The sequence below is a fragment of the Scleropages formosus genome, chromosome 9 (genome assembly GCF_900964775.1).
Source record: "Scleropages formosus chromosome 9, fSclFor1.1, whole genome shotgun sequence".
In the NCBI taxonomy this organism is placed as follows: domain Eukaryota; kingdom Metazoa; phylum Chordata; class Actinopteri; order Osteoglossiformes; family Osteoglossidae; genus Scleropages; species Scleropages formosus.
The window spans coordinates 13,687,964-13,704,708 of NC_041814.1; the positions used below are offsets into that span (position 1 = coordinate 13,687,964).

The 16,745-nt window shown below is 40.5% G+C and overlaps 2 protein-coding genes across 8 annotated transcripts in view; one reads left to right on the plus strand and one right to left on the minus strand.

Annotated features, from left to right (window-relative positions):
* The window catches only part of ralgps2 (Ral GEF with PH domain and SH3 binding motif 2), a 69,830-nt gene that overhangs the window by 13,337 nt on the left and 39,748 nt on the right, over positions 1-16,745 (minus strand). The window lies entirely within an intron of this gene.
* LOC108923510 (angiopoietin-related protein 1-like) lies at positions 1,202-15,167 on the plus strand. Its single transcript, XM_018734291.1, has 5 exons — positions 1,202-1,567; positions 8,592-9,426; positions 11,039-11,232; positions 13,764-14,034; positions 14,192-15,167. Exons 2-5 carry the CDS (start codon positions 8,646-8,648, stop codon positions 14,377-14,379), a joined length of 1,434 nt encoding a protein of 477 aa, XP_018589807.1. The 5' UTR covers positions 1,202-1,567; positions 8,592-8,645; the 3' UTR covers positions 14,380-15,167.

Here is a 16,745-nt window from a genome sequence, read left to right on the forward strand (position 1 = left end):
AGAGTTCGTTAACGCACCAGCACGACCATGTTTTTACAACGGAAGTATAACACGATAAATACGCAAAAAAACAATCACATTTGTTCACATAAAGCAAATCAACAGACACAATATAAACTAAAGTGACAATTACCGTGTGCGGCCTTTGAACCTTATGCAGTAAATGTCGCTTCAGAAGTTGTGCTTCGCTGCTGCACGTCTTTCCTCTGCATCCATAACACCTTACCCACAATTCAACACTCCCTCTCTCAATTAAACTCAGATCACATGACCCATTAAACTCTGCATTTAACAACCCAAAGAGTTACATTCTTAATATCACATGGTATTTATTACATTTTAATGATTTGAAAAACTGACCAAACTCAAATGAAAGAAATTTCTAACAAAAAAAATGAACCAGACTCTCAAACCTGTCTTTCAGACAGTTGCACCCTCATTACTGACTGTGGAATTAAGCACTAAGGACTGACAAAGGTGAAGGTTTCTTAATATGATAAACAGAACCCTGAAACACACACAAGGATCTACAGAATACCAACTGAACTGCCTGTCTGAAACTCCCAAAATAAAATTGGATCAGCAGACTAAAATGTTTCCCTGTTTTCACTGACGAAGAACTACACGACCAAGAGTATGAAAGTAAAACAATATTACACCACCTACATAAATTACTTACTTACTTATGCCTACTACCCCTCTTGGGGCATAGGCCGTCAACAAGGGCTCTCCAGGCATCTCTGTCCTGGGCCAGTTTTTCCAGTTTTCCCCAGGTGTGGCACCTACATAAATACTAAATAATTATTGAAGATTAAATTTAAGTGCAAAGTCCCAAAGGTGAAAAATACACTGCACTCAGCATTACATCACATGGATCACTATGCAATCTTCTATTAAAATAGATGTGTGAGTAAAGACGTAAAGCAATTCCATAAGAGAGTTGCACATGGAAATCTGCAGAAGTGGGATTCCAGCAGTGACTTCCAAAGAGCTCAGAGACGAGTCTCTCCCTAGAATGAAAACGGTCCCTTCTGCTCTCACTCCCCCAGATGTACACAGGGTCTCCGGTATATGTACGTCCTCTTCCCTTCTCTTTTATGGAGAAGGAAACAGGAAGGTTTGAGTTGTGAATAATTATTACTGAGTGTTCTTTTATCTCCTTTTTAGTATAAGTGACATCAGAGGTGGGCTGGACAGCTACAGCCATAAGCAAAAATCCACCCCTTTCTTCCCCTCCCAACCTTTGTAGGGAAGGAGGGAAAAAAAAGAAAGAAAAAACCTAGAGCTATCAGCCGTCAGCAGCTCAGTCCGATCCTGCATGTGTGGAGCCCCAGAGCCATGTTCTAAGTGTAACCCGGCTGCAACAACATAAACATACCAGTGGGCCCAAGACAGGACGCAGCGCTAAGCACACAGGATACAGGATACCAACCATAGCAGAGAGGACCAAGGCACTGGGTGACAGCATGCAACCAGCGCACACAAAGTCCAGAGAACCTCAAGCATCTGCCATAGCGCAGTAACAGCTATCGCTACACATCTGCGTTCTTCTCATCCCTTGTCAGAGGTGCGTACACATCCCCACCCCTCTCTCGTTCTCTCACTGTTTACTCCTTCCTCTCCTGCTGGCTTTCGGGCTTCACAATGGGTCTGTGGACAGCTTCAGAAGTTAGGGGGGGGGAAGCAGCTAATCTCTTCTGCGACAGGGCATCTCTCTGCAGCCGAAAATACTTAGCAATGCTTTCAATGTCAAAAGCGAGAAAATGTGTAAGTGGGAGCTGCTTCCATAAACTAGCCAAATTAACCAAAATCAGACTTTTTTTTTTAAAAAACATTTTTCCTAAGTGCTCACATTTAAAGATGTTTAGATAATGGAAGAAAAACAAGGACAATGTTTATGGAGATATAAATTTCACTAAATATTGATGGGGAAAATATAAAATGTTTAACTGTTGTACTGTATCTTACCAAGTTAATTAAAAATCAGACGTAAAACGGGAATTCCAGTCCCAGTATAGAAGAAGAAAGTGTTTTGTTTATGCATAAATTCTGAATGTACTTTTCAGACTAATGAACACAAACAATGAATACCGGATACATTTTGGATGAGAACGAAAAAGCTTACACAATTTCATTCCTCTTGCCCTTAACAAGAGGCGAAACATTCTAACAGCATGAATGTATTCCTTACAAACAACAGTATTACCAATGAGAGAGAGAAATCAGCAACAACAAACACGGAAAAATGGAAGCTACTCTGTGTTTATCCTCAAGATGAACCAGCAAGTAATTTACTTACATAAAAGGAACTGTTGCATTTATGAATAAGGCTTTCTTCGGCTATGTCAGAAGTGCAGAATTAAGAGGCTTTAGTGTATATTATGGGAAATACTGAAGCATAAAATCCAAAGTCCTTGAGATAAGTTAATTTCTGAAATCATTTTTATAGATCACTTAAAAATTAAAAAAAAAAAAAAAAAAAAAAAAAAAAACAATTCACCCAATTATATAAAATGAAAATAAAATTAGGAGTAATGCCCCCCCTCCATACGAAAGAAAAAACCCATGTCATCCCAGAGTCCCCTCAAACCCACTAGGACATGTAGGGGAACTCTTAGCTCTCCCATGGTGTGCTCTAGGGGAACAGCCAGAATTATGTTGTGACACAGCCATCGGGCCACTCACAGAGATACCAAGCACAGGTAGCACGAGTGCTACAGGGCACAAAGAAACAGTCCAGACAGACTGGGTCACCTGAGGACGACTTTCCTGCTTACCACTCTATCAACTGAAGCCTCCTACTGAAATCAGAACCTTGTAAAAGTTGCTTATGCAGCACTTTGTTCTCAGAATATTACATTTCTACAGGAAAATATTCATATACAACATTCAAACTTTATGTACACAATTGCTTTTAAATACTGCACGCTAACTCTCCTCCCGCAAAGTGAAGGGAGACACGACAATCTAAGCCACCGACAGCATTTTAAATGCGCGATTCTTAACGCTCAGAAAGAGCAGTCCTTCCCTGCATGACTCGGGGTTGTAACAAGTGACACTTGTGGTGTCCTCAGCGCTCCCAGGAGACTTTAGGGCAGACTTCTGCACGGGGGGACATCCAGGCCCCAGCTCTCAGCTCCCTGAGATCACAAACCAGTACATCACACACTAGAATGACACGCAGACAGGACAACTACGGTCAACATAGTACCTCAGCGACACCTTAAGTAATTTATCCCTTCCTTGATTCATCGGTTAAAAAGAGAAAAAGCTGAACAAGCTCGCGTCTGGCTGAAAGGAAAACGTAAACCATGGGAATATCCCACAACTCTTCTATAAACCTGTTGTGTATTAACCAGAAATCACTTACTTCAAGTACTTACTAAGCCTGTTGCTATCTATCTTAAGGAATGAGGCAAGAATATTGTTTGTCCTCTTGCGTGGAAACCCGGCAAAGCCCTCCACAGCCAGCTAATTGGAAACATGTGCTAAAGAACGTTCATAGCATTGCTAGCAGGAGAACGGGGATACAGGTTTTCGAGTCTCCGTTCCAACATAAAGTACACCTTATTGTGCAGAATGGATGCGGAAGGGGCAGTCTTCGGTCACGTCCAAGAACTCCTTAGCTGACAAAACTCAGGCTGCTATCTTAAGCACTTTCCCCTCAGAGTTGTCCCAAGGGCTGATGCTGTGGAAAGAGTTAGCTTAGCGTCTGCACAGTTATTCTCACAAAGATTCATTCTTGCTATTCACCTTGATTAAACCCTTAGGCCAAACGAAGGGATCGTTTAGTCTTAGAAGCAGACTAACAGACACAGTAACAGCTGTGTTCAACAGTGTAACAAAAATGACAAATGTATAATTATAAAAAAATTTAAAGAAAACATGTCTACGCTAACCCTCTAACACGCAAGGTTACACAGGAAACCGTTCAGACGAAATGTAAGAGACTGACTGGAGAATCATTCGCATTTGGCATATCCAGAAAATCTCAATCCAAATGAACCCGAAATCATTTCACTGGCGCACAGAACTTTTATAGTACCGTTCAGTCAGTTTTTAATATTCTCATTTGCTTCGTTTTGTTAGCGCAACATTTTTTTATGGCAAATGTCTTACAGTTTTGCAACCTCCACGGAAAACCAAGTTCAGCACACTGTGACTTGTAAATGGATAAACAGACAACAAGTAAACAAGAGGAACAGCGATTACAAAACACACGCTGGCTCTGCGAGCATGTGGTATATACACAAGTTGACCGGCTCCTTGTACGGAGAAAGTTTGCTTCGGAAGCCAACAAAGGTGGACACAGTGAGAAGTGCTACATCCCCAGTACAGTTTAACAGCCTCCTCTTTTCCACACAAGCAGTTTCTGTGCCTGGCCAGTGTACTTCATTTCACAGCCCACCATATGCTCAAGAGAGATGCAACAGGAGCTCATTCAGATCTAGCTTGGGGGCTGTAGGCCTTCTCCCTGCACAGACTATGTCTAGTTCCCACAATGACCAATTGATCCAGGAGTGAAACTGGATAAGGAGGAGAGAGAAAAGGGACTTGCTTTAATCTACAAGGTTCTGAATATTTGAAAAGCTTGGGAGGAGTGAACTCCAACATTTGAGGAACCCAGAAAACATGGTTTCTTTTGTTTCCTATAACCTCAGCATTCCAGGGTTGCAAAGCACTCAGGACAGAGACGCAGTTGGACAAGCAGATCAATGTCTTGAGCTTTTGGTATAAGCTGCTTTCCAGTTCAGGTTTCTGAAAACTTTCCTTCTTTCTGATTAATCGTCACAAGGCTCAATTAAGGCTCTGAAGTAACTGGGTATTTCACTCCATAAATTCACAGCAAAAGCCAGCCTGGAGATAGTCTGCCAACTCCACTTTCCACAGCTGCAGGTTTTCCTTTTTTTTTTTTTTTTTTTTTTAATGGTGGGGGTTTAATATTAGCTTAAACACTGATTTGGCAAATTTCTTAGGTTTCTTCCATAATGATGTTGTCCTTTTTCATTTAACAAGGCAACAAAATGCTGCAGCTTCCACACTTGTCTGATTCTGTTTGTAATTAACTGGCAACATGATCATCATTTTATACAAAAAAAAAAAAAAATAAATAAAAAATTTCTTCTAGGCAAATATGGCTGACCTCTCATAAACTGCTAACCAGGGTGTGCATCCAGCAATTTAGATGTTTACAAGTAGTCAGGCATGTTGTTTTCATTTATAATTTTTTCTGTACTCATAGTACAGTAAAAAATGTTCAATACTAAATATGCAACAATACAAGGAGGGAACATGCTCAAAAACATTAAAAACTGCTTTGGAACACAATGTCAGTCTTCCCACTATACTGTTTCTTTAAATTTGATAAATGTGTTTTGTGTGTCAAGATGTTTGGATTCATCTTGTGAAAATCTGAAATCCAGATGTGGGTAGTTTCAGTTTTCAGGGCAGGGAATTGCACTCCAACAAGAAATAAAGAAGCTAACTCAGTTTCTTTGTCTTGATACAATACCTCTAAGTGTAACAGCACTTTTAATACAATATGAAACAAAAACTACACTTGTTTGTAAAGGCTGACACTGGAAATTCATGGAGCTCAAAAAAGATGCAGCATGTAAATCATCTGCAGAGCTCAAGAAAATCTTAGCAAAAGATTGTTCAAAAAAAGATTTTGTTTATTGAAGATTGCTTATTATTCTATGTTTCAGAACATTTGGTCAAAATTCTCAAAGCAAAGATGGAATAATTTTAACAAAGTCATTCCCACAAGTATACCGATGTTCTGAGAATATTCAACAAGACAAGTGAGGAACAATTAGTTTTTTTTTTAACAGATGTTAAATCCACTCCATGCAAATTTCACTTTAGCGTATTAGACTTTACTAGCATTTCAATGTGATCTCACTCCACAAATATATACATTTCACCATGTCTTCTATCTCCTTAATCCCAACTCATGGTGAGCAAAGTTTGTGCCATTCCATATAGTTCAGAATACACAAATTTGATAAGCACAGCCACATTAACAACTGACAAATGTGCATGCCTGACCACACCTGTAAAGGGAAACAAGCTGTGAATTCTACTGAAGCCACTGCAACGCTCCAAATGAGCTCATGTCTCTAGTTCAAAGCCACCAAAGTCAGAAATAAACTATTTTAGTGCTATGAAGAGCATACTGACATGCTGAAGCTAAAAGAGGACATTAAGAGAAAGGGTCAGGCTGGCCAATGTCTAAAAGTGTCCATTACAACTTTCTCAGCCCTGCTGTAATGCAACTCCCTTGAAATACAATGTCTTGCAGAGGTTTTCAGACCCTTGACCCCCCCCCGCCAAAAAAAAAAAAAACGCACACTTTAACGTCAATATGAATTTTGCATTGTTTTTACAATAAAAACTGGAATACGCTGTTTGCACAAGTATTTAAACCCTAACTATTCGGTGCAAACACCTTTGGCAGTAATCAGTCAAGTTTTTTTTTTTTTTTTTTTTTTATATAAACCTTGGCTTGGTGCAATTTTTGCCAGTTTTTCTTGGCAAATCTGTTCAAGCACTCTCAAGTTGAAGATTGCTTATGGACAGCAATTTTCAAGTCTTGTCATAGATTTTCAATTGGACTCGGACTTTGACTGGGCCACTCTAGGACACCAACTTTCTTCTAAGGCCACGCCAGATTAGCTTTGTCCATGGGCTCATCTGTCCTCCCAAACTATGAAATGTCACTCCAAGTTTTTAGCAGATTGAAACAGGTTTCCTCTAGCATTTGCAGTCTTACAATCTTTACAAGCTTTCTAGTCTCTGCTGATAAAAAGCAACACCATAGTGATGCTGCCAGCCTTTTTTTATTGTGGTGTTACCTGGGTGATGTAATGTTACCTGTGTTGGGTCTGCATTAAAAAAAGGTTTTACATCAAGTCCAAAAAGTTAAATTTTTCTTTCATCTGACCACAGTAACTTTTGCCATTTTGCTACAAACTCAGGATGCACTTTGATATGGGTTTAAGTGATGTTTTCCTTCTTGCCATGCAGGCTACTTTTATGTAGCATTCTGGAATTGGGTAGAATGATACACATTCCCACCCACTGTAACCACTGAACTCAGAAAATCTTTCAAATTTATTGCTGGCTTCAGAGTATCATCTCCTAACAGTTTTCTTCCCAGGGTGCTCAGTTTGGAAGGACAGCCTGATCTAGGCAGTGTCTTGTATGATGCGTCTTCCATTATTTCCATGGAGTAGACTGTACCCACAGGCATGTTCAGGAACTTTGATATTTTTGTAACTTTCTCCATATATGCATTTTATGAGTCTTGAACTTCATCTCTGACATGATTTAAAACTCCTCGGTCTTCATATTTTCTTTTCAGATTTCATTATCTGACTGAGGGACCACATAGACACAGGCATTTATCTTGAAATCAAGGGTCTAAATACTATTGCAGGCCAATAGTATACCTTAAGGTACCAACCAATGTCACTTCACTGCTAATAATGGGGTACAGTTTAACCAGGGGTTAAGTACTTCAGAGGACATTTGCAACAATTTTTCCAATTTAAAAAGCTAGGAATTTGAGACTTGAAATCCCACCATGATTATTGACTTTGGCTAAATTTCTGTTGGTCATCTTTGTCTGGTCCACACTATGTAACATGTTAGACATAATGTTTACACGTGTGCGTATGCCAAACACACACAGTCTGAAACAGCTTTTCCCAAGCGGGGTCGCAGCGAACCGGAGCCTAACCCGGCAACAGAGGGCGGAGGGGACACACCTAGGACGGGATGCCAGTCCATCGCAAGGCACCCCAAGCAGGGCTCGAACCCCAGAGGCGCCAGAGAGTGGGACCCAGCCAAGCCCGATGTGCCACCACATACCCCCCCCATGCCAAACAATTCTTTGAAATAATTAAGCAAGCAATTTTTTAAAAAACAGAGGGAAGTACAGGTATCTCAATGTGTGGTTTCTGAAATCCATGTCTATCAGTCTGATGCCCTGTCAGAGCAAATTAAAATTGAGCTTTGATTCTCAGACATGTAGCACAGTCATGACATTACCATTAGGAGGACAGATGCCCACAGATTTACATTCCAACATGAATAATTCTTTGCCAGGTGCAGTGTTCATGAAGGCAGCTGCAAGGATTTGTTTGACACAGTTTGAAGAATTGTTAATCTCTCCACCCTGCAGTCCACCATTTCATTTAGGGTTAGAACACAGTACTTTTGCTTTTGAAGTTCAGGCAAGTGAACATTCAATTTAATACTGAATCCAACGTGGACAACGAGTCAACATACAAAACATACTTAATCAAAGTAAAATACTGTAGGACCTAAAAGATGACATTACTAAACATACTAAATATACAACTTAAGTGAAACAGCTGCCTAAAATGAAATGTGAACTTACTTCCCACACTGTCACTGAACAAGGTGACAAAACACTGTCATATGAATGACTACTTGTAATTTACACTGAATGGGAACCTGGTAAATAACTAACTAATGTGAACATTACATTTATATTTATTCATTTTGTTGAAATTCCAGAAACAGCCACCATTAACAAGAATTATATGCCTTCTCTGTTTTAGGTCAGTGTTTCTCATTCCCCAAAGAGGAGTGCTCCAGAAGCACAAGGTGTAACCATGAGACAAGTGACATGGAGCCTGTGTGCAATACTGTGTCTTTCTATCTGGGATGTAGGAACCTGCCAGTCTGGGAAACCAGTACCTCGTAAACGGAGGGCATCTGATGAGGATGGCAAAAAATGCTCCTACACCTTCCTCATCCCTCAGCAGAAAATAACCGGACCGATTTGCGCCAGTTCGACCGGCCCAGAGCCCGACAAGGACCGGGTAACACGTATGGACATTGCGGATGTGCGCGAAGTGCTGTCCAAGCAGCGACGTGAGATTGAGACCCTGCAGCTGGTGGTGGATGTGGATGGCAACCTGGTGAACGAGATGAAACTGCTGCGCAAAGAGAGCCGCAATATGAACTCGCGAGTTACGCAGCTTTACATGCAGCTGCTGCACGAAATCATCCGAAAGCGTGATAACTCACTGGAACTGGCACAACTGGAGAACCGTGTGCTTAATGTCACAGCAGAGATGCTGCGCCTGGCTGCACGTTACAAGGACCTAGAGTCACGCTACTCAGCAATGGCCAGCCTGGTTAATAACCAGTCAGTACTCATCAATGCACTGGAGGAGCAGTGCATGCGCACCTACAGTCGCCACGAGCCACCTGTAGTACCACCTCTAGTGCAGGTGGTGCCAGAGAACCTTCCAGTCAACAACCACTTCACCAATGAGATCCAGAGGAATCACAATCGTGCCTTCCCACGTGGCTCCCGAAAGGACTCCTCCCCCACTGAAGGCCCCTTTGGGTTCCCCCTTCCACCACAGGTCAACTACAGCTCTGAAGGTAAGGCACATATGCAAATTACTGAAGTGTGACAAACTAGGAATTTTTTTACAAAAAGGCCTAATCCCAGGAAGAAAATGGCATTAGAACAGCAGCACCCAGACCTCTTTAAAAGAGTTGTCTGTTGTGTTTTTGAGAATGTGCCAAAGCAATGAACTGCCTGGAGGAGCATTATTTTTGCAATTACTTAGGACTTTCAAGGAAGTTACTTACTGAACATATTACAGATTGGGTAATAATTTTGAAGTTCACATTTAAATTGGAGACCTGCAATTTCAATCACCACCTACAATTTAAGTTTTCTGCCTAATATCCATAACAAAGCATTTGAGGTTTTAAAAGGTGCTGTGTCTTTTTTTTTTTTTTTTTTTTTTGAAGAGCAAGAATCATTTACCTCATTCAGGCCAAGGGCTGAACCCAAGGAGCAATATTCTCTTGATTTAAAACACCACAAACAGCTGCATTCTCATGTTCGTTCACCAAAATATGAGAGATTGTCCCACTGTTCCAAGATGGAATTCCCCATTACTACAATGCTCATCCATCCCTCTGACTGAAGCACAAATACACTCCAATTTGATATTCTCAGGCTCCAAAGACAGACAGAAAAACTGAGAGGGGGTTAAATGAAGACATGCTCTGACAAGAAAAATCTTTGGCCGTTGGGTTTCAGGTGTCTGTGCGACCTACTACAGTGGTGCAGTGTGCACCAGCTGAGAAAGCCATCCTTCCTCAGACTGAGACAAGAATTTTGTGGTTGAAGCATACAAAGAATTTCTTCATCACAGTTTAGAAAGCATCATTCAAAACCAAAATAACTACTTGTCTAACAGCTTCTCCTGTACTCATGTCAGATGCCATGAGATCATGCAGTATTTGAGTGGGAAAAACTTCCCCAAGGGTTCAGTGTCCACACTCTTCCTTATACTGCTTGAGTATATCTGTGGCAGGACATGACCACACAATTACATAACTTACTACAAGACAATAACTTGTGCCAGATATTCCTTGCCAACACCCTCTGAAGCACAACGGGTTTTTTTTTTTTTTTTTTTTTTTTTTTTTTTTTTTTTAAAAAAGGACAGCACGGTGGCACAGCGATTAGCGCTGCTGTCTCACAGCACCTGGGTGGTGCAAGAGGATGTGGGTTCGATCCCCACTGAAGTCTGTGTGGAGTTTGCATGTTCTCCCTGCGTCTGTGTGGGTTTCCTCTGGGTGCTCCAGTTTCCTCTCACAGTCCAAAGACATGCTGTTCAGGTTCCCCCATAGTGTGGGAGTGACAGAGTGTGTATTCCACTGATTTATGGATGAGTGAGCCATTGTAAGTAGTGTATCTAGCAGTGCAAGTCACCTTGGTAAATAAGGCGTGTGGGCTGATAACACTACATATATCCATTGGAAATCACTTTGGAGAAAAGCATCTGCTAAATAAATAAATGTAATGACTAGTTTAATTGTGTTAAAAATATGTGACACTATTCTGTGAATTTTAAAGGACTGTATCTATTAAACTCAAAATACCAGAGCTGACTGGTGAGACAGTTGCAGGAACCAGAGCTGAGGCCATCCAAACTAAATCAATACATGTTTGATGACCTCTGCAACTTTTTAGGACCATTTCGGGACTGTTACCAGGTACGGCAAGCAGGACACACCTCCAGTGGGATATACCTACTGAAGCCAGATGGCAGTGACCGCCTGATTCAAGCATGGTGTGAGCATGGTCTGGACAACGGTGGTTGGACAGTCTTCCAAAGGAGAAAGGACGGCTCTGTCAATTTCTTTAGGAACTGGGAGAACTATAAGGTATACCCACCAGACATCACATTACCATTATAATTTAATATCCATAATCTCAACTTGAAATCTGGTTCTTGAATACTCAAGAGCAATAAACGCATGCAATGGTACTCTACCACTGAAGGCAAACTGCAAACCAGACCCTGCTATAGACTCACATCAGTTCTTAGGTGTCAACAATCCAGTGAGCAAAAACAAGTCTAAAACACAGCTATTTTAAACTATTTTTTTTCCATTCATATACAGTTGTGGCTAAAAATACTGGCACAGGTACACATTTTTCAAATAACACAATGCTTCTTCCAGGAAACTTACAATTTAATAAAAAAAAAAAAAAAAATCTTTAGGTATCCACATCTGTTTCTTTAGTTTTCAGTGGAACAAAGCAGCAAAAAGAGAAGGGGAAGAAAAAAAAAAAAAAAAAAAAAAAAAAAAAAACAATTTAATCTTTGCTTATTCCACAGTAAATCCTAAAATGGCCCAAACAATATTATTGGCACCTTCTTCAGGTAGATAGAAATAATTAGATTGAGCAAATGATTTTCTTTTACTTTAGAACTGAGCTGACCAGTGGTGAGTTGTAGATGCCTGCAATAAAGTCATTCAAACCAGTTTCAATAGAGAAAAGGACTCACGCTCCTGTTTTTTCAGTGTATACCATAATGGAGAAAGAAAACCAAAAGAACTGTTGGAGGAAGTCTGACACAAAATTGTAGGCAAACATCAGCAATCTCAAGGTTCTCGAGAGACTGACGTTCCCGTTTCTAATTCATGTCATGTTAAAGAAGTTTAAGGAATATGGCACCATGGTTGACCCCCCCGACACAGTCCCAGGAGAAAACAATGAAATATTGCAGCAGATAATGTGTTGCGGACAAACGAGACCAAATTAGAACGGTTTGGTAAAATTCAAACCTCCGCATCTACAGAAAACAAAATGAAGTCTGCAGAAAAGTGGAGACTGGTGATATTTTTGGGTTGCTTTCCTGCCTGTCGCCGGCACTAAATGCATTCAAAATGTGCATCACAACATGAAATCAGGACAATACCATTTGGAGTACAATGTCATACCCATTGTGAGAAAGCTGGGTCTCCAATGAAGGTCATGGGACTTCCATCACAATGACCCCCACACGCACAATTAAAAGAAGCATCTAGGAATGCTTGAAGACAAAACATTGCACTGTTCTAAAGAGGTTAATGATAACTTCAGATCTAAATCCCACTGAAAATGTATGGAGACCCGAAACAGCATTTAGGAGAATGCACCCAGAACTAGAGCAATTTGCACAAGAGTGGACAAAATAGTGGACAGTGTAGAAGTGCAGGAAACACTAATAGGTACAGGACAGCGCTGCCCTTGATTGCAGTTGTTCTGACTCACTGCTGCTCTGATTTAGGATAGGATGTGTGTTCAAAAACAAAGGTTCTGTAATATTAAAGTGGAAAAAAATGGAGGCGAAATACTTTTAAAAAACTGAAATTGATCAAAGGAAAATTGAGTAATTTGCAAGAAGTGCAAGAGTGCCAGCATTTTCGGCAGCAACTCTAACTGTAGAATGTCTTGTCATATCCTGAAACCATTAAAGAACCCCGTAATTGAGGAAAACAGCTTTGGTACAAAAAAGATTCCCAGTGAGAACAGGAGTTCTATATTTGTGACATTTATTTACTGGCCTCTTGTTTTGTCCCACAAAATCTGTAGTTGCAAAAAGACTTGTTTGCTGTGCACAAGCTTGGACTGGCTCAAGGATGTAGCTGTTGAGAATATCTAGAGCCCCTTTGACACAGGGGAGCCGTCCTCCTCCATAGTTTGTATTTGAACAGAAGCCTGTATGCTTGCAAGTACAATCTACCCTTCACCATTCTTCCCTTACCAGCCAGGGAAGCCAACAAAAACAGGGTCACTTCTCCCCAATTTTAAACCACAATAATAAACCACAGCAAAAAACTCCCTAGTACACTATGACCTTGAAATCAAATGGTAAACCACAAACTGAGGACAGTTTCAGGACATAATATGTACTGTAAACAAACTAAAAAGGCAATAATAGTGAGGCATTCCTTTCAACAACATCCAGCAGGAAATTATGTTATTCTTTGTGCCTGACTTCACAATAGAGGCCTTGAGAGCTTGTCCATTAGCTTAACAGGCTTAAACACCATGTCTTCAAACATTACACAACTGCATCACAAGCATTTTCCCAAAAATAATGGAATCAAAACGTGCTGTGTCTATGTGCCACAACTCGGTCTACAAAATTTACCCATCCACTAAAGCCACAGTGGATGGGTACAGTAGTATTTATTCATCAGCTCCAAAACATCCTTACTCAGATCTTCCAGTTAATTCAGAGCTCATTATAAAATTTCAACTTCTGAAAACTGTTTTCCAAAGGTATGGATAAGGTGAGAATGTTCATTTGCCACAATAAAGTTAAACACAACAAGAAAATCATATTACCATTGGATTTACAATGAATTTTTTGCTTTTTTGTGGTGCAAGACATTCAGACATGCATTTATTATTTATACAGAAAGGATTTGGCAACATTGATAGTGAGTATTGGCTGGGTTTGGAGAACATCTACAACTTGGGAAAGCAACGGGACTACCGCCTACTGGTAGAGCTGGAAGACTGGGTGGGGAAGAAGGTCTACGCCGAGTACAGCAGTTTCCACCTGGAGCCTGAGAACGAGTTCTATAAGTTGCGCCTAGGCACCTACCAAGGCAATGCTGGTGACTCTCTCACCAGTCACAATGGAAAGCAATTTACTACGCTAGACCGTGACAAGGATGCCTTCTCAGGTAAACTCAGTTTTTGACAGAATAATATGATGCTATGAAACCTGTACGCTGCAAAAGGCAAAATTTGCTTACGGTTTGCTGCATGCCCTTTCTCAAGGGAAAGCTTTTCACACAACTATGAAAGCATGACATGCCCATTCTGTTTTCTCTTTTTCAGGAAACTGTGCACACTTTCACAAAGGAGGGTGGTGGTACAATGCTTGTGGCCAAACAAATCTGAATGGAGTGTGGTATTCAGGAGGAGTGTACCGCAGCAAATTCCAGGACGGAATCTTCTGGGCAGACTATGGGGGTGGCTTCTACTCCCTGAAGTCAGTACGCATGATGATCCGGCCCATTGACTGAGAAGAGATCGACTCTCAAGGCCCTGACTTCACCCCAGCCTCATCTCCATCTCTCAACCAATGGGATACCGGTTACCACCTTCCATCTCACTGTTACATCACACTCTGCAAACGTACTTTGTTAATGGCAAACAATGTACCCAACTACCTATCTGATGTGCAGAGGACTGTGAAGAATGAAGGTGGAAGGAAGATACATTCCCAAAGTCAAAAGAGATTAAGCACCTCTAGCCATAAGTGGAAAGGCAAGATTAGAGAACCTCTACAAGGCAACAGCTGTCTCAAAATAGGCAGCTGCTACTGCTCAGTTTCTTTTGGAAACACAAACCTTTAATATACAGTACAGATGGAAAGCATGGGGAAGGCAGGCTGGCCTGGGTATTGGTTTAATTTAGATGATTTGGTCAAACAGAAAAAAGGAAAAAAGGCAAATTATAAAAAGTCTCTGCTGGGATCATCTTAACTTGCATTGGTATGTAAATATATTTGGCCTTTTTGTAAAAGATAATTTAAATGGCCAAACTGCTTATTCTGAATGTTTTCTTTGCAAGCCTGTCACCCTCTCTTATTTATCAGTTTATTTATAATTGATATTTAGTCTTGCCCTTATTTATCCTTGTGAAGATGTAAAGTCTGTATATGCTGATTGCCATCAAACTCCTTTGCCCCTCAGCCAACTGTGGAGGAGTATACTTTACACACAAAGTCGATCGGGGATGGTATTTCCTTTGCAGCTCAGCAGTCTCCTTCACTCACACTTTGTACAAAATAAAACTTCAATATCCCCTTCTCACGTGTTAATAGGCTAATATTATAGAATGGCATTTGATTGTGCCTATAACAAACAGGTAATGCTTTGATACTTTGTCACATCACAAAGGATGAGTGCATGTGTATACAATACACATGTATTCACCTATGCACAGATGTGTTACGAGTTATATTTTAATGTGATCATAAATGTAAGCCAAGACAAGTAATGAGGGAAAAACAAGATTATATTCTGTGTCTTGAGGGAGTTTTTAAAATTTTCGGCAGAGGGGAAAAAATAAATCGAATTGCTGTGATCCAGACAAGAGGAAAAGACAAACGGAACATGTTTTCCAAAAATTCCAGTGGGTTGATTTAGAATATAGAGAACCATAAGTTTCTTCCATGCAAGGAGCTAGAGTTTCACTTACACAGAAATACATTTCAAAATGATTCCCTATTAACTACACAACAACAAAATGCTTTTTCATCCCACGGTGAAATCCCTTCCTCAATACCAAGAGAACACAGGCAATAAGTCAAACTCATTTCATTTAAACTAGGGGGGGGGAAGGGGGAAAAAAAAAAAAAAAAAAAAAAAAAAAAAAGTTTTTTCCACCTCTCTCCTGTTAATTCAAGTGTCAAAGTGTAATAAAAGGAACAGAGTGATTTGGCGTTTAAAAAAAAAAAAAAATTTAATCCTGATAAAAATCATTGCCCACTATAGTGGGTTATATGAAGAATAATTTTGTCGTTTCTACACCCTATATTCCAGCTACACTATACAAACTATACAGTCATACTACAAATCAGACATATAACTTCAAAATAAGATTAAGAAAATTATGCAACAATTACTTTAACAATCTTGATAGCCTACATAGGCAAAAAACAGTTACAGTAACAAAAAGTAATGAAATGTGTTAAAAAACAAATTGTCAAAGATCAGAAGCCAAATTAACTTTCATGAATTCATAACATTCCAATAATTTCCAGGAGTGTCAATACATGGTATATGTGCCTTACAAACCAATATGTCCCAGATGTTTGAATGCAGACTACACAAAGATGCTGCCAAATACCCAGTGACAGTCTTTGGGGGGGGGGGGTCACACAGCCATACATCGCAACACTCCAGTCTTCAGCAATACTGTGATATTGTCCATGCTACATATATATAAAGTCGCTTGTTGTTCCCAAACGCTACCGATCAACACATAAACCCTCTTTTCTGACTATAGGGCATCACACACACACACACACACATTTTCTGAACCGCTTGTCCCATACGGGGTCACGGGGAACCGGAGCCTACCCGGCAACACAGGGCGTAAGGCCAGAGGGGGAAGGGGACACACCCAGGACGGGACGCCAGTCCGCCGCAAAGCACCCCAAGCGGGACTCGAACCCCAGACCCACCGGACAGCAGGACTGCGGTCCAACCCACTGCGCCACCGCGCCCCCCACTATAGGGCATCATTCACTTGATAACCCTTCTCACTCTGCTTCCATTGCCAATCACATTGAAGTTGTTTTAATTTAAGAGAAACAATTGATATGAAAATACAATTGATTTCTATCTGATAAGTGGACTTCAAAAAGTTTTCGAAATTAATC